At 39.7% G+C, this 25,160-nt stretch overlaps 1 protein-coding gene and 1 long non-coding RNA gene across 3 annotated transcripts in view; one reads left to right on the top strand and one right to left on the bottom strand.

Annotated features, from left to right (window-relative positions):
* Nucleotides 1–20,094, top strand: part of gpr4 (G protein-coupled receptor 4) — a 51,431-nt gene extending 31,337 nt beyond the window's left edge. Inside the window, exons 1-4 of one of the 2 annotated variants that reach the window (XM_040037496.1) lie at nucleotides 3,696–10,514; nucleotides 12,912–13,613; nucleotides 14,797–15,061; nucleotides 16,036–20,094. In XM_040037496.1, coding sequence (XP_039893430.1) covers nucleotides 13,479–13,613; nucleotides 14,797–15,061; nucleotides 16,036–16,751 — 1,116 coding nt within the window. In that variant the 5' untranslated portion in view covers nucleotides 3,696–10,514; nucleotides 12,912–13,478 and the 3' untranslated portion in view covers nucleotides 16,752–20,094. Of the gene's footprint in view, nucleotides 1–3,695; nucleotides 10,515–12,911; nucleotides 13,614–14,796; nucleotides 15,062–16,035 lie in introns of those variants that run through there. The other variant, XM_040037495.1, reaches the window with a different exon arrangement.
* Nucleotides 2,736–23,555, bottom strand: LOC120737052. The gene is made up of 3 exons (XR_005696661.1): nucleotides 23,545–23,555; nucleotides 10,872–10,876; nucleotides 2,736–2,864 (listed from the first exon to the last, which is right to left on the bottom strand). It is a non-coding gene; the product is annotated as an uncharacterized LOC120737052 (long non-coding RNA).
* Nucleotides 23,556–25,160: the final 1,605 nt, after the last annotated feature.

Raw genomic sequence — 25,160 nt, 5'->3', positions numbered from 1 at the left:
AATAATTTGCTCAAATCAGAAACTCTAACTCATCATCCCTTTACTGCTTGACAAGATGTCTGCACTTCTCAAAAATATCTCTTCTCTTGAAGGCTGAACTCCAGTGTCCTACAAAAGGACAACAAATACACAAAAAGAAACACAGGCAGTTCATCTTGACCCAGTCGCTGTGTCTGCACTAGCTGTCATGGCGCTGATAAGTCAAGATCTTCACAACAAACCTCCTCTGCTCTCTCTCCTCTCGTCCTGCTGTGCTTATTGTTGCGGGGTTCATGAGAGTGATGCCGGGACTTTCCCACCACACTTATGGGAGCTGACACTGAACTGTCCTCCCTTGTGTTTACAATTCATTATGACAGTAAGACCCCTCTGGGACACCCGTCTCAAACTCAGACCCATGAGCTTGGAGATGCAGCCCAAGTGTCTTGTCTGATGCGGTTGGTAGTCCTGAGTGCTATAGCCTCGAATCTCATGAACAAAATGCCAACATGGAAGTCAGGTAGGTTTGCAAGATCAAAGAGGAAATATACAGAAAAGCGTTCCTGCAAGTAAACAAATTTGATTGGCAGCTCCATACATTTTAATGTCAAGCCAGTTTATTGTGTTCTGTCGCCTGGAGCTACTTCCATCAAAAGCCACAGAGATAATCACACATATCAAAAAGGACAGAGGCAGAAGATGACAGGCTATTTTCTAAGATAGGAACTACTCAGTAAATAGCTTTTAATAAATTGGAAGAAATGCAAAGCTTGAAAAAAATAATGCTATTGATTTTTATGCTGCCCTCGCAGCGTTTTCAGCAGAGCTAGACGTAAACCTACATGTCCTTGATCCCTGGTAAAGAACGCCAGGCTTTAAGCTAAATGACCACCTTTATTGGGGGCTCCATTGACGAGTATGTATATAGATGCATCAAGCTGGTTGTTTTTGTATTTTTGTTCCTTCTATTTGTCTCTGCTGTTTAAAATATAGGTAATGTGATTTATGAAAACTGCCATGAAGGCAGCAAGCTGAAATGCGATGGAACAAGTAATAGAGTTATTTTATTTACTACCAAATGTTTCTGGAGTTATAATCTTCAGACTATATCCAATCAGCTCTTAGCAGGTTTATTTGCATCATTTTTGGTAATAATCCTGTAAAAGCAAAGTTTCTGTAAATTAAAATAGAATGCAATGATTTGCAAATATTGTGAATCCATATGTTATATATAATAGAATATAGACCTTTTTTCACATGTCTGAACTGAGAAATTGCACCATTATAAGAAAAATATTAGCTCATTTTGAATTTAATAAAAGCAGCACTTTACAAAAAAGTTGGCATGGAGGAAGCAAAAGACTGGAAAAGTAAGCTGTCCCAAAAAGAAAGATTCAAAAACATTTGCAACTAATTTGGCGGATCAGCAACATGATTGGGCTTAAAAAGAAGTGCAGAGGTTCACCTGGAATTCTACAATTATACAAATTGTGGAAAATATTCAAAGTAATGTTCTTCTACATAAACTATGACTATATTTGTGTTGTGTGAACACCATTAGTGTAACACAATGCAATTCAACAGAATCTTAGATTAACCGTAGAACTGGACAAATCTCCTTCTTTAAACAGTTTCAATGAAGCATGAATATCTCCCTGAACGGAGACGTAACAATCAACAAGGATTGTTGGATCCATTGCAACACAATTCTGACTCCCAGTTGCAGCTGAGTGCAGAGTGCCCATTTACTACAATGCTTCAGGCAGTGTTTTAAACCTTTGGCTTTGTATGTAAAGGATCTCAATGATATGTTCACTGCAGCCACACAGTCAAGGCTGTAAGCGAGGAAGGCCCATCTGTCTGTCTGTCTGTCTGTCTGTCTGTCTGTCTGTCTGTCTCTCTCACCATTAAGAAAAACAGGACAAAGGTCTTGTGGGACTTTAAATTCCAGACAGACAGGCGGTTGTTGGTCTACCAACCAGATAAACTGGTTGTTGACAAGGAGCCGAAGACAGCAGTTGTGATAGATGTGGCAATTCCAGGAGGGTGTGTGTGTGTGTGTGTGTGTGTAGGTATGTGAGTGCGTGTGTGCGAGGATCTCTGGCTCTCTTCCACATTGTGTCTTTTGTCCCATCTTCCGCCCCCTCACCACCAACCAGTTGCAGTAGATTGGTGCCCCTCCCTGGTTCTACAAGAGGTTTCTTCCTGTTAAAAGGGAGTTTTTCCTTCCTACTGTTACTAAGTGCTCGCTCAAAGGGGGCCATTAGATTGTCTCTGTCACTGTCGGGTCTTTATCTTAAAATAGAAAGTGCCTCGAGGTGACTGTAAGCGTAATTTAAAAATTTAAAAATATAAAAAAATGGAATTGAATTGTGTGGCCGTGTATGTCTTTGTGTGCTTGTGTGTCACCATGTGACATACCTGGACATACCTGGAGCTATACTGGCTGAAACACCCTGACTCGGTCTGTTTATGTTGTAAGTGCAATTTAACATCAATCATTACTTATTTAACTCATATGATTAACTGAATAAAAATAGCAGCAGATAAAACTCCAATTACTGGTGATAGACTCTGCTCAAATTTCATTGGACGGACTGATACAATCAGTGAGGCATCCTGCCAGTAATGTAATAGATATTGTCCGGACTTACTCCGTGTCTATAAACACTGGCTGTGTAGCCAATACAATAGCAGCAGCTGCAGGACGCCAGCATTGTTTACACCAGAGCGGGTCACTGCTATGCTCTCGGATGTGGTTTGGTGTTTTGTTTGGTTTTTTGGTGTGTACGTGTTTTAATTAATGCAAATTAAAATCAATAAAGCTACAAGTGTAAGACACACATAATTTAGTATTAGAAGTAGACGCTGTAGGATATATGTCACTACATGATAGACAGGATGTTTAAATATGTTTTGTGGAAAAAATATAAACTCAGTTTTCTTTCCTTACATGAGCCTAATTACACCCAGCCTTTCAGTTCATGGTAAGCTAAGTAAGATAAGTTAATGTTGCCCTGCTAATAGTCATTACAAAACTGTCACTCGGTTAAGAGGTGGTTTAAAGTTTGGGAAGGAGGGGCTTTATTTCAATCTTCACAGTTCAGAATAAAAATATGGGTTTTAATGTATTTGGGAATTCAAATGGGTACCAGCCTTCCTCTAGTTTAACACAAGTTAAAACAAGTGTACATGAGAGCGAATTAAGTGAGGATCAGGTCCTTAGAACTTGTTCTGCTAGTCTCCTATTGTGCTTTGTTACTTTATCCCAAGGGTGAGCTTAGCACACGAGGAGGGGGATGATGAGGGGGATGAGGGGAAAAAACACATAGAAAAGCTTTATTAATATCACTAATATGATTGTTAATAATGTGTGTAGACATATTTGGAATAAGCATAAAGAAAAAAGGATGTGGGCCAGCCAGACTGTCAATATTCACTCCAAAATGTAAAAAATGTGCAAAATGTGTCTGCTCAGGACTAGGGATGGGTATCGTTTAGGTTTGATTCCAGTGCCAAACCGGTACTTTTGAAACGGTGCTCGAATCGGCCCATATGGAAAAGATATATATAAATCTTATAAAGTTTGTATCTGTCTTGTGTGAAACTTGTATGAAAAGCATATAAGAGTGAAAACAGATATAAGATCCCTTGAAAAATTATATAATGAAACTTGTATGTTTTGGATACTTACTAAAACAATGTATGAAAGTAATGAGAAAGTGGCCACTTTCATGAGTAATCACATATACGTTTTTACTATTTCTTTTCCATATGGGGGTGCTTAAAGAATGGAAAACACAAACTTTGTCAAAATCTTACGTACCACTGCTGTCACTGCGTTACAATACTATATAGAGTAAAGGTTTCTGCGTAGGATGGAAATGTGATGCTTTAGGAGTGGCTCATACAATCTAGTCTTTGTTTTTGTACAAAGCTTCTTGCAGTTCCCACTAGACCTTTAAAGTCCCCCTCAAATGTTCCCAAGATCTTGTTCTTTTATCCTTTAAAAAAATGCCTGAGAGGAATGAACTTCCTGTCTGAGTACCAGTGGAATAACATTTTCAATGATAAGTCTTCCCTGCTCGTGTAGGAATACTGCCATAGCAGGTAAGCCGTTTCAGTATCTTTGTACGAGATAAATGTCAGGTAAGCTTAGCGGTTGTTTGAATTGACAGGACCTGACAAAAAAATGGAAGAGAACCCCAAATGATGTAAGTGAGAATAATACAATTCAACATATTTAAAATATATTACAAGGGATGAGTGAGGAAGCCAGAAGGAGAATGGGCATTGTGCCTACTTATGATGTGATTTAGATGGTCCGGTGACACGTGTATGTGACAAGTGACAACCTTCATTTTTTTTCAAATGATAATTTAAACATAATAGATAATTATAAATATAAAATGTAAAAAATAAATATAAAAAATGTCTGTAATGTACATGTTATAATAGTTGGTGGTGAGGTTGGGGTCTGTGTCCTCTCGTTTGATTCAGGAACTGTAATTTCTTGAAATTTCATAATCCTGGACGCTAAAAATCTACAAGGATTGAGAGTCGACTCTAATATTTACAGAATTATCTCATTGTTTTTGTTAAATTCTACCAGTTCCATAAACAGTTGAGCTCATCTTTCGTGGCGTTATCACGTTGAAGTGATAATACAGTGAGCATTTTACTCGCAGTTAATGGGAAATACTAATAAATACAGTTTAACATCATCTGTGTCCCACAGAGCAGCGTGCAGACACACCATCAACAAGCTGCCCACACAACAGTGTAAGAATGTCTAAAATAAGAGTGACGATATTGAACTTGCTGAACTCTAGCTCTTCTAAAACTATCAAAAATGTTATAAATGTTGGGAAGTTGATGTCAGAAACATGGGAACATGGGTGGGCCTAAACCGAGAACAAGGGGCCACGGTGACTCTGCTGTCATCAGGTGTCCGGTTCTCTGTCACCACTTGGCTGCAGCCCAAGTTCTTTTCTTGTCCTTATTATTTGTCATTGAGCTCGAGTTTTTGAAAAGCCAGGGTGAGTGAAAGTATTTGGCAAACGCACCGTGAAATAAGAATTTTAGAGGGTGGTAAATCCAATTTCACCAAACAGTTAACTTCATTATCATAGATTGTAGCTGTGCTGTCAGTTTGTTAACAGTAACAACTGCAGCTTATGTCCGAGTCTTTCATGTAAAGTTCGCTTGAGAAATAATTAAGCAGTAAGCCATTAGAAATATTGACTGTGATTATCCTGAGTGCACGCGTTTCTCAGCAGTTCTGACTCTGCTGTTCACTAAGATGTTCTGGGATGTCTAGTGGTTAATTTCCTGCTTCTCTCTCCATTTCCACTACATAACATGTCCCCAAAATAATACAAAGGGAGCTGTGGATTCTACTTGTTTTGTTTTTAATAACCAGTAAACTGAGTGTAAGTGTTCACCTAAATGTTATTCAGTATTCTTTAAGTTTGTTTTTATATTTAAAGACTTTATCACGGCTTCCTTCTTTCCTCAGCTAAACTAGACTGTTGAGATCATCACTGACACGTTCAGCGTGTCCAGTAATGATGATGAACCATCTGACTTTGTTTTATTTCATTTTATTGCCAAAACTGCAATTTGGCACATAACAAGGCTGCACTTCCACTGAACAAGTTAGCTGTGACTCCTGGCAACTCGTATCGTAATCGGATGTATTTATAACCCGACAGTGTGTACAGTAAAGACGGCATTTTTCACTCTGGTTTAAGAACAAGAAAACAAAGAAGGTGTGACAGCACGCTGATGCTGACCTTCACATATCACCGATACTGATGAGGGTTTGTGAAGAAGCTGAAAATAAAACACAGCTTTAAAGTATTATTCATGTGAACTGTGCTAATAAGCTGGTGTAACACAAATTTAGCCTCCCCTGTGAACTCAGGGTGCTCGGTTTTTAACAAAATGAACAGGCCTCACAGGAAAACTGCTTGTACCTGCGGAAGATTGCCATTGTGCGGTTTAGATGATTTTTTATGAGCGTTTGTGTATGCATATGCGTGCATGCTTGTGTCCTGGAAGAGGCCAAGTTGTTTTGTGAAGTCTGCAAGGTGTTTCAGCACGGCTGATAGTGTTGCGTTACTGTCTTCCTGTTTCCGCTGTTTGACTGTCAACAGGAATGTTTGGCAAACAGCCTCCCAGTTAGTGCCTCAGTACTGACCCACACACACATACTTTACATTCATCTTTTACATTCCTCCTAATCTAACACTATCCAAAACTCAGATCTACTTTGCATGCTTAAAGCAAAAACCTGTATAATTGCAGTTCATTGTGGAAACAATTGTATGCATCCAGATTTCTTTTGCATAGCAGGATAATGATATTTTGTTACCACCGGTTATGATACACTTGGCAATGAGGTGCCGGCTGGGCTTTGTTTTAACATTTTCAACTTGTTTCCAGATCTCAGATCTATTCTTAGCAGCACTTTTAACAAGTGAGAAGCGGAGCTCACATTCCAAAACCATCTTTGTTCTCAAGGTTAGATTTACAGTTCAGACAAAGTCACACACACGTGACTCCGACCTTTTCTCAGACACAGGTCAGGATCTTGTGTCTAGATGCTCCACTGTCTCGTATTACGGCGCAGACACTAGACTAAAGAAAGAATAAATAAAGGGTTATATTACTGTTGCTAACCACGGTGGAACAGTGGTTAGGACGATTGCCTCACAGCAAGAAGGACCCGAGTTCAATTCTTCTATCTGACTTATTTATAATCCACTGTTCTCCCCGTGTTTGGGTCGATTCTCTCCGAGTACTCTGGCTTCCTCCCACAGTCGAAAGACATGCAGTTAGTGGGGTTAGGTTAATTGGAATCTAAGCTGCCCGGAGGTGCGAATGTGAGTGTGAATAGATGTCTGTCTCTATGTGTTGTCCCTGTGACAGACTGGCGACCTGTCCAGGCTGTACACTGCCTCTCGCCCTGTGGTAGCTGGGATACGCTCCAACCCCCACGCATCCCTGAATTGGAAGAGAATGGATGGATAGATGAACTATTAACTAACCTAGACTTATCTTAAAGGCATGTTTTGCTCACCACACTTCATGCTTTGGAGCACAAATACAGATTTATAACCAACTTTTTTAAGTTTCCTGTTTAGGCTGAGATTAATTGGGGGGGGGGGGGGGGGGGGGGTTCTGTTATGCAAAGATGAAAGTGTTTTAAAGATTTTCTGAAAAAATGACTTTGTGGCCATATTCTTTCTTTAATATGTTTACAAACCAAAATACAGAACAACCAATGGTCACATAAATATCAGTGTTAAGAAATACATACATACACCTTACCAGCAAAATAACTACTGTAATATGAGATTATAAACACTGAACAACTGTATAAACATCATAGAAAATGAAATTAGACTGAAACAGATATTGAGGATTATAAAGAGAATTTGCTATTTTGTACATCTGAATGTATAATCAATATTACTGTATCATATCTAATGCACTCAGAATATCTTATAACAAAAGTAGCGTACTACAGGTTTTGCTGATGAGCTCACTATGTAGTCTTCTAAAAAACAGAACATCCTACATAAGCAGTAGGAACACAGCCTATATTATCTTATTAAGTGGTGACAAAGTACACTGATCACATGACTTCAACTCGCTGCTCCTGACTTTATAATGATGTAAAAAGCTTTGACTTGTATGGGTGCGCTAAAGTATGAAAATAAAGTATGTTACATTTCATGTTATCCTGCTTAATGTTGCTTTGTGACATATTAAGAGTTGGTTACCTAGAGAAAAACCACAAACGCCAGAGGTGGCTACAACACAGGTGCACAATGAGAGGCACTTTGATTCGTTGCAGCATGTGGGGATGTGTCGTGGGGACTTAAATCTGTTTACTAAGGCACATTATGGGGACTTTTCTCCTTTATGGGGATAAAAAGCAAATCCTCATAAAGAGAAACAATAATATTTAAGCTGTAGACATGCTGAGGTTAGACTGAGGTTACATTTGGAGGGAAAATTAGTTTAGGCAATGACTAATTAAGGCGAAGGTTTGGAGTTAGTATCCTTGAAATGATTGAAAATCACAGTAATGTCCTTGTAAGTCTTGGGAACACGACATTGTAATTGTGCTGCTGCCAGTGCTGCCTTGACCTAATCTCCGCTGGCAGCAGATCAGACACTGCTGTGTTTTACTCTACTGCCCCGAACAGGTCGAAAGAGGCCGTCATTGTTCATACATGCACACACATTTCTAATTCCTTATTACGAATAAACCTGTTGAGCCTGTGGCCTCAAATCTTCTTTCACATAACATCTCTGCATTACTGTACCTTATGCAATATTTTTTCATAGCAATGTTAGGCGTTTTTAAAAATAAGTTTTTTTTAATACAACTGGGACTGCACAGAGAGCCTAACAGCAGGGAAGAAAAAGAAAGAAAGGGAAAATAAAGATGCTATCTGGATGAAAGAAAGCTGTATTTCTAGACCATGTGTAAAACTGAAATGAGAATTTATTAAAACTACAAAAAACTTTTGTTTGTTTTATTATTTATTCATCTCTACATTAACAGAAGCTACAAACAACTCACCCTCCCTCTGGTAATGACATCAAAGAATTTGTCAGAGAGGTATTTTTTTCAGTTTCTATATTTGCCAGCACTTATATCTATTTAAATGTGCACTGAACAGATAAACAGACACAGTGAGGTGAAGCTTCTTCCTAATCTGCAGATTTACATTTTAATAGGAATCCAAGTTTGGATGTTTATAAAAGCGACAGCGCCACACTTGGAAGGCTTTTGTTTAAGTTAAACAAGCCCATGTAACCTGGGAGCTCAGCCTTTACACTTAACTCCTATTCGAGTTATTGTTGCTTTCCTATCAGCTCAGAGCAGTTATTTTCTGACCATTATTTTCTGACCTCTGGCATCAACACAGCATTCTTGCTCAGAAAACCGCCGCTCACTGAATATTTTCCCCTTTTCAGGCCAATCTCTGTAAATCCTACAGATGATCCCAGTGGCAAATCCCAGTAGATCAGCATTTTGTTGCGTCCATTGCACAAGACGAGTGAAGAAAAGAGTGTAGGCAGGGTGGAGATGAGTGTCAGGGGTGATTTGTGACAGAAGGATCAGGAGTGCTCAGGTTGAGTGGCTTGGAGACAAAGTTAGAGATTCGAGGTTGAAATGGTGTGGACATCTGCAGAGGAGGGATAGTGGATATACTGAAGGAAGGATGTTGAAGATGGAACTGAGAAGGTGGAAAACAGGAAGACCTCACAGAGGTTCATGGATGTAATGAAGGAGGACATGTAGAAGTTGCTAGGGGTACTGTGAAAGAAGATGTCAGATGTACGCATCCCCTTTCTTCATTGCAACAACATGGAATATATTTCTTGTGTTGTAAGAGACCATCTCATCGGACCTCTATTGTACTTGGGAACAACGTCAGCGTTGCCCTTTTACATAGTCCGGCTTCTGCCCTCATACTGCAATCAGCTTTGAGCAAGGAGATAACGCCACTGTTTCAACTGCGTTTGCTGGGCAACCATTGCACCACTGTGTTGCCTCCACGCTTGCATGCTATCAGTTTTTTAATCACATTGGTCGCTGATTGTGCAAGGTTTTTAAATGTTATCACCAAATGTGTATTAGTGAAACACTGTGAAAGTTGAATCATGCATCCCACATCTTTGTGAACATTGCAAACAAAGAGGGACTCGCTCATTAAAACCATCCACGCACTATTAACGTTCAGGACCTATTCGAACATTTATGTTGACACTGTAAATTATGACATGAGCAGCAGCAATAGGACAATTAACTAGTTCAAAATCTTAAATCTAAAAGAATAAAACAGTGTTTGTCAATACGCTCTGTTGGTTAATGCAACATGTTCACAGTGACTGGAGATGAGTGTTGACTTTGCATCCGAAAGAAGAACTTCTGACTGCTGACAGGTGGCTTAAATGTGTGCATACATTTCTCAGAAAGCACATGCATGTGCATCACTCACATGGAAATGAAGCATGATAAATATCTGCAGCTGATATTACGAACCATAGTTGTGGTGACTGAGTGGAGAAAGATAACAGAACGGAGACGTGCTGGAAAATGAGCCCATGTCACTCTGGTTTATTTTACTTCTGTAAATAAGGACTGACAGCATGTCCATGAGCAAGACTTGATCCTCCAGTTACTCCACTGTGGCTGCTGGACAGTCTTTATGTTACATTAACTTAGTTTCTTACCCTTTGATTCCATAGTTTGATTTGAGTACTAACCCTGCGCTCTGTGATGGGAGTTTAAGACGTGAAGGTTTTGTCACTGACATGTGGCTCTGCTGTTATCTAATGAGGAAGTGAAGTCTTGCATCTGTGCTCAGTGGGGACAGATGTGATCACAGTCCTTTGATTGTCGAGTGCTGTGAACTCAGCTGTGAAAGAGAGTCTTCAAGACAACGGCTCAGTGGGATCGCATCTAAACTGTCTTTCATATTATAAATATTCATCTTCAGGAATGCAAGGTAAAAAGTCTTTTAGTGTTGATGTTTTCTTTCTTCTTCATTCACACTTTTGCATTTCTTCTTGACTTTTTTCTTTTCTTTTTTGCACCTCCCAAACCTCTTCGTTTGTATTTCCTTCCTTTCTCGTCTTGCTTCTTTCCTCCTCATGTTTCTTTCCATTTATTGAAAATTAAAAAAAAAACCCTCCCAGCTGGACAGGAGAGTCTTAGAGATTCTTTATTTATAATTAGACATCTAATATAATCACTGCAGGGCTTTGCTCTTCTATTGTAAGCCTGACACAATAGAATTTTAATAATTATCCAATACAGGTGTCCATTCCTATTCCCAGGGTGTCAAATATTGCCATTTTGTCACAGATACTATATCTCACAGATATGCACAAGATGCCCTTTGGCACTGTTGCTGTGGGAGAAGTGTCATAGTGTTTCATCGAGACCCTTTGAGGTTAGATTTTAACACACTGGGAAATCTCAACAGTTGATAAAGTGCAAAATATTTTCCTATCACTAGTAGGTGAAAGGAAACAGCAATTAAAAGTCAAACTAACAGAACAAAGGGAGGCTCTCAAACAGGATGTTCTTCTAGTTGACAGTCTGGTAATTTATGCCACTTCCACCTTTCCTGCCTCTGTATGTCACTCGAGTGTTTGCTTTCTGGAATAGTACCATCACATCACCTTGTACATATTTCCGTGACACCAGCAGCTTCTGACCAAATGGTGCAATTTGCCAAAGAACGGAAAAACGGAATTACCTACGGAGGCCACAAAAGGTCACAAATTTAGCTAATGCAAATGCTCAAAGTACAGTGGGTGTGCTCACAGCTACTGAGGAATGAACCAAAAAATGTGTTGCATAACTGGCACATCATCTCCTCTTCCTGTATCACCTATTGCTCATTTCCTTAAACTGCCAAGCTTTGTCTTTCACCGGGGTTACGGGGGTTAGTTTCTCTTTTATGGAATTAACAAAATTAGCAGAAAATATTAAAAACGAGCAGAAACATGAAACATTCATCTATCAGCTGACACACCTTTGACATTTTAGAACATAAAAAATGACAATTTACCACAAGAGTGATGAGTAATTATCTCTGCAACGAACGTGTGTGTTTGACAACAGATTAGGGCAGAGCTGTGGCCCGGTTGTGGTCATCTTATCAAAATCAATGTTTCCTAAACATAGCTTTTTTTTAATCGTGTCACTGAGGAAATGTCCTAGCATAGCACTCTCCTGTGTTTGTATATATGACAGTAGCTGTCAGCTCAGTCCAAAATCATTGATCACTGAACTGGCATCTCTGAGGCCTCTTCCTGGATTTGCAACCGGGAAGTAAGCTCACTTGTTCAGCATGTCTGCCAGTTGCAGTCTCCCCTAATTATGAAGTATGGCATCATTTTTCAACACTGCTACCTCAGTAATGTTGAGGGATTTTTCAGCTGAAGTTCTGCGGTCTGGTCTCTTTCAGTACTGACTAGTAGATTTCCATAAAATTTTCAAAAGAGTTTTGCACCAAACACTGAATTTGCATCCTTTGGATCCTTTGGAGCAGTGTGGTTCATAATGTTCAAAAATATATTTGATTAAAAAAATACATCAAAGTTATCCAATACATGAAATATAGAAATTAAAGAGGTAATCAGCTTCTCGTCCTGCTCCTTCTGTCATTGTATGTGTTTGGGTGAAAATTCTGTCTCTCTCTGACTTTATGTTTGCATGTTATGCAAAAGCTTTGTGATTGTACGGTTTGTCAGCATGTGCTGTGTTATTGTGCTGGGTAGTAGAGATTGACTGTTTCACATGCTTTGTCTTTTCTTGCACACACTTTTCTGAATGTTTGGAGCAGCAAAATTCAATATATTAGTAGACAAGTGCTTGTTGTGTTATATGAAGGGTGTGTTCATTCCACGCAGTTTTGAGTGGTCTGTTTTCACCAGGAGAAGGATCCCATTCAGTTCAAATATCCAAAGCAAATACCTGAAAATGCTTGTTGGAGTTTTCAGTTATTGCACATTAAAAATCTATGTAAGACAAGGCATAATAAACTGTCTTTTGACCAGTAAAAGCTCTGGGGAATGTAAATTTCTGCAAAAAAAGTTAAATATTTTAAGTTTTAGTCACAGTTATTCCAAATTCATGCTTTCCCAAAATCCCCAAAATCCCAAAACTGTCATCATAATAAGACATAAATGGTCCAAAAGATAAGACAGTACTGTAAGATGTACCACTTGTTTAAATGGCCTTGGATAAATGTTGGATAAATAGACCCCCATAAGTTTTTTTTTTATATAGTTCTGTTTCAGTATTTATATTATTATGCAAAAACAAATAAAAACATACATTTTCTAATTACAGATTATCTTAACTTATTGCTCTCTCTTTCTCTTTCTTGCAGATTTTCAGGACTTGCGAATAAACAGGTCCAGTCCACCGAAGCTGTGTAAAGTCATTCCTGCCTCACCGGCAGCATCTCTGAGGGGTTTTGTGTGTCATCAGGACCTTGAGACACAACGGCACACACAAAGTGATGCTCAGGCTCATCGCTCTCACGGTAGACCTGGCAGACCTCTAATCTCTAAAAGATTGATGAGGTCTTCTCCAGGCTCAGGAAGCCTGGCATGGCACTGATAAGGCAGCTTTCATTTCACCACATTATATAGCTCACTCCTTCCCTTCTTCACCTCTTATACTGGAGGACAAAGGCCGGCCTGGAAGCGTGAAAGAGGATTATAACATGTCAAGTCAAGAGGACAGTGGTTTAAAGAATAGGAGATATGACATTCCCTGGAAATAACACGTATGTTTTCCTCCATTGCCTCGTGTGGGACTGCTGAGCAGGACGTCAGAGTCATCATGTCACTGTCAAACTGCTGGAGCTGGAACATAGTGAAACTACAGAAGGGAAAAACGCAAAGCTGAGAGTAGCTGAACACACTTCGCACACCTGCAGATAGTCTGATACATGACAATGTGCAACATCACCTTCTGTAATGTGGACAGTAAGGTGGACCAGTTCTTTCAGCCCACACTCTACATCATAGTCATCGTTCTTGGGCTGCCGACTAACTGCATGGCCCTGTGGGCCGCCTACATGCAGGTGAGAGACACATACCCACAGTTTTCCACCTCCAATGGCCTCAAATGTATCAGACTATCAGACAGTGGTTTCCAAATTGGGGTTAGAACCTGCCACTTTGGTTTCACGAGCCATTTTGGGAACAAATAGGTCTTATTTTGGGTCTTTTTTGTCTTCCAAGGAAATCTCCCTGCTAATCTTTCTGCTTATTCCCAAAGTGCATAGTAAAAACAATCCAAGTGTTCATCCACTTTAGATGTCTGGCATACGTATAAGTCATTCAAATATCTTTTTTTTTCTAGCCATAGTTCTTGGATTATGACAAATCCAGTAAGAAGAATCATCACAAAATCAAACTCTGGTGGTTTCTGGGGTTCCCTTTGTAGAAATCCAGAAACATTCCTATGACTGCACTAAAAACAAAACAGTTCACAAAAAGCAACACAGCACTGAGTGTAACTAAGGGTAACACACAATTGTGGTTAATGACGCTTGTCAATTACGTCGCATGTTCAACGTTGCCTGCCAGATACGGTCAAAAGAGCCTTTAGGATATTTTCTCACACAGCATCAAACTTGTACTGCGTTTCCCACAGACTGTCAGTTTGCTTTGGCAGCAAGAGGAAGGATTGTTAATGACTTTTATTCATAAAGCTCAGCAACTCGTGTTTTTCAGAAAGAGCCATCATTAAAGTAAGCAACATTTCATGTTACATTATTTGTCTTTCATGTCAGCATCAGGGCACATTTTTACGGTTCAGATGACCATAGGAGTGCTGGGTCAGGTGCATTATGGTCATTGTTGCTACCACGCTTTGCAGCATTAACCAGATCACCGGCTTCAATAATGATAGTACTCAAACTGAATACCAGTTATACCTAAATACTTTGTATATGCAGTAATTCAGTGTTCAGCCAAAAACATTTTCTAAGGCATGTGTGAGCCAGACGTTCATTGCACAACACTAAAGGTAACAAAGGGCAAATATTCAGACCAAACACAATCAGCCTTTCAAATTCTCCTGTGTTTTGACTTCCAGGAAACCAAATCATTTGTAGCTGAGGCAAATATGCATCGCACCTTGTTTGCATTCTCTGATCTGTTGGAGAGATTGCATGCAAAGGATAGCTGGCTCACCAATTTTTAAGCAAACATGTTAGTCTTGTTCAGATTTGAATCTTCACCTTCTCCCCTTTGCACCAGGTACGCCAACGCAATGAGCTCGGCATCTACCTGATTAACCTGTCGGTGGCTGACCTCCTCTACATTGCCACTCTTCCTCTGTGGATCGACTATTTCCTTCATCACGATAACTGGATCCACGGTCAGGAGAGCTGCAAGCTATTTGGCTTCATCTTCTATACTAATATCTATGTCAGCATCGCGTTCCTGTGCTGCATATCACTGGACAGGTACCTGGCTGTGGCATACCCTCTGCGCTTTGTGAAAGTTCGACGAATCAAAACAGGTTTGTATGCAACATAAACTTGATCCCTGTGAAGGGAAGAATCTAAAAACATGTTGCACTAAGAAAACTTGGACCTCTTTACACGCGTTCTGCGAGTTTTCCATTTTAAGTCCAATCAAGTCATCTTCCCATTCACCTCTGGACCACTTCCAGCTGTTTTTAGATCACTCCAAGGATGCCTCTCTCATGTGTTTGTGACAATTAATTTGTCCCCATGATCCAAACTGGCTGTAGGCATGTATATATGAGTGTGAATGGTTGTCTGCTTTTCTGTCAGCCCTGCGGTAAACTGCTGAAATGTCCAGGGTGTGGTGTGCTTCTCGCCCTGTGAGAGTGGGGATAGACTAAATGGATGGGTGGATGGATGGATGGATGGATGGATGGATGGATGGATGGATGGATGGATGGATGGATAGATGGATGGATGGATGGATGGATGGATGGATGGATGGATGGATGGATGGATGGATGGATGGATGGATGGATGGATGGATGGATGGATGGATGGATGGATGGATGGATGGATGGATGGATGGATGGATGGGTGGGTGGGTGGATGGATGGATGGATGGATGGATGGATGGATGGATGGATGGATGGATGGATGGATGGATGGATGGATGGATGGATGGATGGATGGATGGATGGATGGATGGATGGATGGATGGATGGATAGATGGATGGATGGATGGCTCAGACTTACTGTAATGGCTTGTGGTGTTTGAGGGAGAACAATCAGTGGTTCATACACTATACACACTGAGGTTTTATGCTTTCCTATAATTTGTCTGTGTTACAAGAATTACATTCAAGAAATGGACAAGATCCAGCACATATTGCAATGCTCAAATTCAATAAATAAGGGAATTGGACGTCCACAGAGTGACCAAAATGTACATGAGATATAGAAATGGAAGTTACCCCGGTATTTAATGTTTGCTCTCTTTGTCTTTCCTCTCCTCTGCTTCCTGCAGCTATCCTCGTCAGCACCATTGTGTGGATCATTGAGATTGTAGCAAACTCTGCTCCTCTCTTCCATGATGAGCTCTTCCAGGACCGGTTCAATCACACCTTCTGCTTTGAGAAATATCCAATGCAGGACTGGGTAGCAGGCATGAACCTCTACAGGTCATTTCTTGGCTTCCTTGCTCCGTGGACGGCAATGCTGGTCGCCTACCGAGGGATCCTTGCAGCAGTGCGTTGCAATGTCTCAACAGAGCGCCAGGAAAAGGCCAAAATTCAGCGGTTAGCTTTGAGTTTGATTCTCATTGTTTTGTTCTGCTTTGGACCATATCATGTCCTCCTCCTGGTGCGGAGTGTCATGTTTTTACAGAAGCCATGTGACTGCAGCTCAGAGGAAACCTTGTTTGCAGCATACCATGTATCGTTGGCATTGACCAGCCTGAACTGCGTAGCTGACCCTATTTTGTACTGTTTCGTTAACGAGGGAGCTAGGAATGATGTCGGCCGAGCCCTGTCGGCTTTACTGTCAGTGGCCTGCAACAGGCGGCCCTCTTCTTCGCCTTCACATGCTGACATTCTCAATGCTGGTTCAGTAACCATGGACACACCGCTGTCAACAAAGAAGCAGCCTTGTGTGTATGCGGATCCAGGAAAGACCAACAACTACAAGACGGAACTGGTGGCTCTGAAGGAGGAGTGTCTACAGATGACCATCCTCAGGAAATAACTTAACTAGTTGGAACAAGTAGTAGCAGGTCCAAACTGATCAGCTCAGTGAGAGGCCGGCAGCTCCTAACAGTTCCAGGGTCTCATTTCTGACGGCCTAACGGGCTGAAATCAGATGCAACCAGTGGCTGCGGATGCACAGGGTTCAGTCAGTAGGTGACATATTAAAAAGGCAGAATAAGGATGGGATAAATGAAATAACAAAACACAGGGTCTGTGGTCATGTGAACAGACATGTGGGAGGATGAAATGCTTACGCAGCAAAACACAAAATTGTTAGGTGAATGAAAGATAATCAAACCACTGGTTAGATTCTCACCACTGGTGATGCAAAAAGTAAAGTGTAGTCTGAGAGTGAAACCTGAGGACAGCTCATGCTGTCAATTTTGTCTGCTAACAAAAAACTTTGGACATTACATAAAAAACCCGTTAACACATCAGGCTCAGACAGAAAGGTCGTGAAGCTCAGTTCTGTCTCGTGGATTGAATGTTTTGTATTTAGAGCTGCAGTTTAACAGCCTCCACACAGCTACAGTGCATGCAGATGTTAGCATGCTAATGTCCTATTCTGTCCTAGCAATCTGACTATGATCATCATGAAGTATCATCATGATAATGCGAAGTGTCTGATCAGAAGAAACTTTGGGCTGCTGAGTCAGGGGATCTCAAGCATCTGCAGGATTCAGCCACAGCAGACTTTTGCATTGGCCAATCTGGCCAGCAAATCGTTTTTGTCTTCAGTCTGAACCAAAGTGCAAGAAACACAAACTGACAAATCTGATGTCTGTGGGCGGTGTGGCTAATAAGGATTTTATCAACAAAATTTGATGACTTGGATTTTTGGACAATTTTTCCAGCGTGCCAGGAATCATTCACAAAGATACCGTTGAATATTTTTGAGAAATCCTCGAACAGACCACGCTCTGCATGGCTGAGTGCTATTAGTGGTCGAAACTCAAATGCACTTAAGAATATATCCCCACTTTGGGATATATAGAAGAAGCAGGATGGCGATTAAAAGGACAGAGGATTAATGGTCTCTTGAAAATGTCTTTATTATGGTGTTCAATTTTTAAAGGAATTTTTAAAAAGCCTTATGAAGTACCTCAGCTTGTAAACTGTGATGGCAAGAAGGCTTACAGTAGAGTTGTTGTATACCATGAGCCATGTTTTCTATTTTATTTTTTACAACACACAGCAAATAAACCTCCCTCCAGCGGGATATCAAAAAGAAATCTTAAAAGCCTTCAGATAAGTTTGAAAGTTTATTATTTTCCATTATTTTATGTTGTGGAGCTGAAGATCAGTGTCATACTTCAGACAAATGTATGTGTATGCAATTAACAGTAGCTACTGGAATATGTGAGCATACATACCGCTAAATGAAAAATGTATTGCTTAAAAAATAATCAATGAATTCAAGCTGCACGCTTGGGCTAAAGAGTGCACACAGTTGACCAACAGTGATAACGTTTACATTGCAGTTACAGACAGGCCTTCTGGCTTAAACTATCCAGACTAATCTAATTTATATTTTCCCCCATTTGCATGTGCACCACTGCACAGCACTCATAATTAATCCTCGGCTTCCCTAAAATGGAAAGAAAATGTGCATTCGACCTTGATTGAAGTGACATCCCTGGCTGCTAATAACCTTTGTTATATTAGTGAAACAGATTCATAGATTTTTTATTTTTTTTATTTTGAAAGGCTTGATAAGGAAATCCTTCAGTAGCTATAACTATTAATAAACCACTTTCAGAAGAACCAGTAGCAGGTTAAGGCGGAATTTAAATAGGAAATTGACTGTTATTGATGATTTATTTAAAATTAAAATATTAAAAATATATATACTTGATGCTGATTGTTTTAAATGTAAATATGACTGACGATTTCTTAAAATTTTTTAATGATAAGCTTGGTCATATAAAGTAATTGCTACTGAAACCAGTGATGCACAAGCCCCGTATTAGGATGGATGTTGGTTCAATCCCGACTTTAAAAGATCACGCCAATCTACGTGTTTAGGAAAAAAGTTCACTTCAGTTGTCAGACTGATCTATAAATTTTATTTCAGTTTGGATTTGTTTACATCATACGATGCCCTGCTGGCTGTTTAGAGACAAAGCAATGTGAATTTTCTGACGTGCGGTATTGCGGCTCAGATTATTCCAGTGCAATCAAATTATTTTGTGGATTCAGGTATCATGTTGCTGTTCCACATGCAGTATGGGACATATTTCGGAAAACATGTTTATGTTGTGCTGGCATGAAATCATTGCTAAATTCAGTGGAATAATGTAAAGTATCTGGACAAGTTCAGCTTGTTAATGTTGCCCTAAGTGTTGTCCTATGTGCCACTGGTTTTAATGTATCTGTGTGTCAGTCCAAAGCAGGAGGTGCCAGGCTTCAAAATGTGTATTTGTTCAATAACAGTGTCAGTGAGAAATAAATTATGCATATAAAAAACTGCATCTTCCAGCGTGCATTTGTTTTGCACTTGCAAGCTAAAGCTGAAGCAGCTTTCTCGTGCTGGTGGCTTTTGAAATGGAAATTATTTAAGGGAAACAAGTCTATGCTTATCAGCATATTCTAATCTTTTCTTTCTTCTCTTTCTCTTCTTTCTTCTTTTTTAATGTCTTTTTTTCCTCCTGTTTTATCACAAGAATTAAACTGTTGACATTGTGATACAATTGGTAAAGAAAGGTCAAGCGTTGAGGCCCAAAGGAAGTGGGTAAAAGGTAAAATTACTACTCAAAAGTAAATACCCAGTTGAGACACTACAACGTCTCACTTCACTTTTCTTTTAACACTATTTACTGTAGACAAACCTACACAGAAGGATTGATGTCATGAGATACAAATAAAGTGTATAGTCTGACTATTGTATTTAATTTAGAAAGACTTCACACAACTGCTTCTGCTGTGCTCTGTGAATTGCTAAGGTGCTGGAGAAGAGAGTCAAACCTCAGTTTCAGGAGTAACAATGTGTTTTTGTCCAGCGAACACACAACTCTTTAACTCTTCGAGGATACCTGAGGGTCTGTGAGAGTCACTCTACATGACTCAGGGTGATAGCTGTACATGTGTAACAGTAACAGTGGGATAAACATATCTGCATTTATAAATGGCATAAAAAGGAGGAGTAATGATATATAAATAAATAATTCCAAATACGCTACTAATGCTTAATAGTGTGAAATTGTTATACAGTCCTACTGAACCCTCAAAATAAATGCGAAGTTCTGGCAAGTCATTCCTGTGTGTTTTAGGGATTTTTTTTTAATGAGATTTCGACCATAACTTGGCAGCGTTAAAGGAGACAGCTCTACCCAGCAGACCTTTAAAAAATCCAGGTCAAAATTATTTGCCGAGATAAGCAAAACGTCTGCAGTACACAGAACCCTGCAAATGCAGGTAACAGATCACAGAGCAGCAGACAGAGCAAGTCTGGGATCCTGCCAACACAAAGTCACCTTCTTCACTCTTCACATTGTCTTGTTCCAACCTTCCTGTAAAGCTAATGAACAACATCAAGGTCATGCTGTACAACCTCTGTGTGTGTGTGTGTGTGTGTGTGTGTGTGTGTGTGTGTGTGTGTGTGTGTGTGTGTGTGTGTGTGTGTGTGTATCTGCATGTATTTCAATGAGTGTCCTGCGTGTGCTTGCTTTTTTTTTTTAAATTTCTGACACTGTGAGATGCGTCCTTCCTACTGTGATGCTTTAGATGCAACCCTATACTTACAGCCTGTCCTCATAAGGATGGACACATTCATAATGTCCTATACAAAACAGGCCAGTCTAAACAAGGAAGTATGAGAAGTGGGGAAAAAAGGCAGATGTATTTGTGTGACATACAAAATGCACATACATATATCTATCTGTCTATCTATGCATGCTTCCGCGTGTGTGTGTGTGTGTGTTTACTTTTCATTGGTGTTTTACAGCATTAAGCAAAAGGAAACCGAGCGGTCGCACATGCCTTTATGTTCTTAAGAGGAGAGAAAGGACAGACTCTCTCTCTGAGGGAACATTGTCTCTTGTCCTCTATGCGTCACTAAGTTCCTCTACTAAAGATTTATATATAGAAGCTCACCAGAGGTCACGCTGTCATTACCAGCAGCTCACCTGATGATGAGAGTGATTTATTATCCGATAAGAAACTCCGCTGGGACATAAAGAACAGTTGTGCAGGCTTTTTGCATTCAATATTTATATCTATTTCTATAGGCAGATAATATGTAAAAGAGCTTCAAAACAGCTGGAGAGATGAAACTTTTTGTTAAACAAACAATTCTGTGGAAGTTTTAGGCACACAAGGACAGGATGAGCAGTAGAACACAACATTAAGATATTCTCTTTTAAGCTGATATAGATATTGATATATACTAATATAGAGCAATTCTGAGTAACAACTTTGCAGCAGATGGGCTACAGCAGCAGAACATCTGACCAGGTGCCACTCCTGCCAGCTCAGAACAGGAAAGTGAGGCTCCAGTTCAACTGTAAAAACATTACCTGATCTCAAGAGTCTCGATTTCTGGTGTGGCACTCAGATGGAAGGGTTGGAATTTGGCATGGGTGATGTCATGATGTGGGGGATACAATCTTGGCACACTTTTTGCCCTCTTAGTACCATTTGAACATTGTTTAAACTCCAGAGACTACCCAGGTATTGTTGCTGACCATGTCCATCCAGCCATCTTCTCACAAACCACGTCACAAAGCTCAAATCATGTCAAACTGGTTTCTTCAACATCTCAGTGAAGTCGTAGCAATAAGTTCATTGTGCTCAAACAGCCTCCACGTTCACTAGATCTCAGTCCAGCAGCGCACCTTTAGGATATGTTGAAATGATTTGCGTCATGGATGTGCAGCCAACACATCTGCAGCACCTGTGTGATGATATCATGTCAATACAGACCAAAATGTATCCAGCGTCTAATCAAATCTAAGGACTAAGGTAGTGCTGAAAGCAAAAGGGCTCCAACCCCAAACTAGCAAGCTGTAACTAAAACTGCCTGGCAGGTGTATATTGCCTCTTGAAGCTTACTATAGATATTGAGCTTTTAAATTATTTATTTATTGTTTTATATTATTGAAAAAAGTTTTTCCAGCTTCAGTAGTTCACAGGATTATACAGATATATCCACAGATGCCCAAAAGACAGCAAACTTGTACTCTTCTGTTCTTTAGCATCTAACAACACTTAAAAAAAATCCCTCAAAACAAAGGGGAGTGAATGTGACATATTCAAACTTTACATGGTAAAACAATAATAAAGGTCAGTGCAGCAGAGGGTCAGTGCAATAGATCCTGCCTATAATAAAAGGTAAAATCACAACACTCACAAAAAAGTATGCATTTAGGTACCTTGACCTTAAGCAATAATAAAATTGTGCTGCACACATATAATCCTCTTACAACTGTATCTAATGTGATCCAGCATCCTTTTAAGATCCTTGTTATAATCTCATTAACCCATTCAGTTGTATTCCAAACAGCCTGGACAAATATACAGAACAGTTAAAAAAAAAAAAAAAAACCAGCTAAAACTCCCACTGCACATAGATGCTGACCATGTATTGTGAGTCTAATACAATGACCCCAATTTCAGACTGACAAAAAAATTTATTTTTCAAAGGTTATTGCATGTTTGGTGATGCATTCAGGGTCTCGTGGGCTTATGAAAATCCTTTTATCTATAAAAGACCATGTTAACCTCCAGTACTTATACTTACATTTTTAAATAAAGACGCCCGTGCTTGTGATCACATGATCATCCTCTTCTTATTGTTGTAGGTATTTATGTATTTACTTATGTTTGTGTTCTGTCTACACTGTAGCCAATGATGTTTGTAATTTTCATATTTTTTTGCTGCTTTGCTGAAGCAAAGACGATCGAACTGCTTTGCATTTAAAAATATAATATACTGTAACATTTTACATGATGCTTTAGTTTACTTTCATTTTTTAGCATGTAAAATTGATATTGTTAAAATGGATATAAAAAAGGGATCTATGCCAAATGCACTCATTTAAAAAAAATCTGAAATTTGTGAGCAGGTAAAGGCTTGTCATTGTTAAGGTTATTGTTGCAGTGTGAATGGCATTTCCAATTTTATCCATAGCTCATAACAGTGTATATTAGCACACATATTGGTTTATCTAATTTGAATAAGGTGAGGCCATCTAGACTCTTAAAAGTTATCCCCCAGCCCCTCAATAACTGAGACTCTATTTATTCAAATAATCCAAAGCCTTATTATTCATATCCAGAACTATTTCTCATTCGAAACACAAATTCATGGAGAGTGAATCACGCACAGCCTTTAGCTTTGGGATTTGGATTCATGGTAAGTTGAAAGAGGTCAAAGAGAGAATTGCAAATGACCATCCATAATTCATGTGCTCCCAGACCTGGTTGTTCGTCTCAACTTTTAAGGTCAAGACATTTCCATGAATGTGGGAATCTACAGGCAAGTGCCCTAAATAGGCTACATTAACATTTGTGTTTGTGTGTTTATTTAGAAATTAGCTAGCTGAGCTACGACCCTTTTCCAGTAGAATTTAAAGGTTTTATTATAAATTCTTTTTGTAGTAACAGCTGTGGCTCTATATTGTGTTGAAGACGTGCCAGCTAAAGTTTTGTGTAATAATACTTTATTCCACGATGAATCAGTGTAGTGTCTTGTCTGCTCAGAGTCAAGCAGCAGAGGATATCATACCAATGGAGAGGATGAGGAAGCACCAATGCCAATGTGAAATAAAAGGATTTCTAGCGGGACAGCTAACCGTGGCTGAAGCTCCTGGAAAGCCACTATGTTCACGAGCAGCATAAACTTCCAAAACAAGTAAAAACATGCTCATTTGCAAAGAAAAGAAATTTAAAAAACAAAGGGGCAAAGCCTCAGCCACAGTCCTAGAGAGTGGTTGTGTGACGGTACGAACGTGTTGTACTGTTTATAAGGTTGGAGAAAGCTGCAGTCAGCTGAGACTGAAGAAGTCACTTGGATGAGTGACGAAACGTTTTGGAACTTCCTTACCTGGATGATTGAGCATGCATCAAAACAGTTAGCTTGTAATGTTATGTTGTTGCTTAGCCATCTTTGGTCAGATGTCCAGACACGGGAGGGTCGCATGTTTGATCTGCTAACAATAACTAATTAGGGAGGAAGAGGATGAGATGGAGATGAGAAGGCAAGAGTAGTGCTGCGGGAGGCAGATGAAGGAGATGAGAAATAGAGATGAAGATGAAAATATAAATGTAAAAATGTTAAATTGTTAAATATTGTTTGAAACAGATACTGATGATTTTAAAAAGTCAAGTAACTTATAATTGTTATACTGATATACTATTTATCTGATTCCTGTATCGCTAATTGTTTTTGTTTGTTTTTTTGTACTCTTCTATCTGAAACAACAGAAAAGTGATGTAAAAACCTGTCCTTGATGATGAATATTGTCATTGTGAGGGCAAAAAAGTAATGATGATTGAAGATAAAGTATCTGAATTTCAGGAGCGGGACCACGCCTCCAAACACACTCTTTCCGGTTCTCATCTGTATATGTTCTGCCAGTTCTACAAGCTGTTCATTCTCATTTACGTGCCCCACCCTTCCTCTCCTTTTCAATTCTTTACCTTCTTTACTTCTATTTAGTACGTGGGGATCTGCCAGGCCAGGGAGCCACTGCCAGTCCCCTTCGAGGAAGGCCTCGAAGGGGACTGGTCCCCTTGGTTAAAGTTTAGCAGCTTATAGATTCTCCATCCTGTTACAGTTACCCTCTTAAGTCTTTATTGTGAGCAACCTTTTTCTCAGTCAGCCTGTTTTACTGTATTTTAATGATTTCTTAAGTCTCAGCTGTAAAACACAGTTGTTTTTAAGGAAAGACTAAAGCAATTGAACCAAAACAAAACCCAGGAAACAGCTGGCGCCCTCCACGGCTCACTGACCACGTACCAAAAAAGGCAAGACCCCTCAGTAGATGTAGATTAGCTACTGGCCGCCTTTTTAATCAATGTGGGCAAGATTTTAGATTTGAGTTAGAAAAACAAACACAATTGTTTGGCTGCCAGACTGCCAGATTTGTATCCATACGTCGGGACAAAATAATTTATTAAGCCAGTATTCGTGTGTTAACAACAGCTGTTATTTTTAGGATGCATTAGTTTTGCATTTAATGCGGTCCATTAGAGCAACATCGCAAACAAGCAAGGACCAAAGAGCAAATATCTGCAGCATCAGACAATGCAAGCATCAGAACAGTCCTGTATCTGCAGAAAAGGCAGCGCTATATTTAATGAGACACTTTAGCAGCTTTAGTCTAAAGCCTTGATAGATCCAGTGATTTATAGTTTGCCCTCTGAGTATTGAGCCCAATTCTAAAGAATCGTACGCGCTGGCATCAGT

The sequence above is a fragment of the Simochromis diagramma genome, unplaced genomic scaffold (genome assembly GCF_900408965.1).
Source record: "Simochromis diagramma unplaced genomic scaffold, fSimDia1.1 OVJJ01000463.1, whole genome shotgun sequence".
NCBI classification, from domain to species: domain Eukaryota; kingdom Metazoa; phylum Chordata; class Actinopteri; order Cichliformes; family Cichlidae; genus Simochromis; species Simochromis diagramma.
This window is presented reverse-complemented; position numbering and strand designations above follow the sequence as displayed.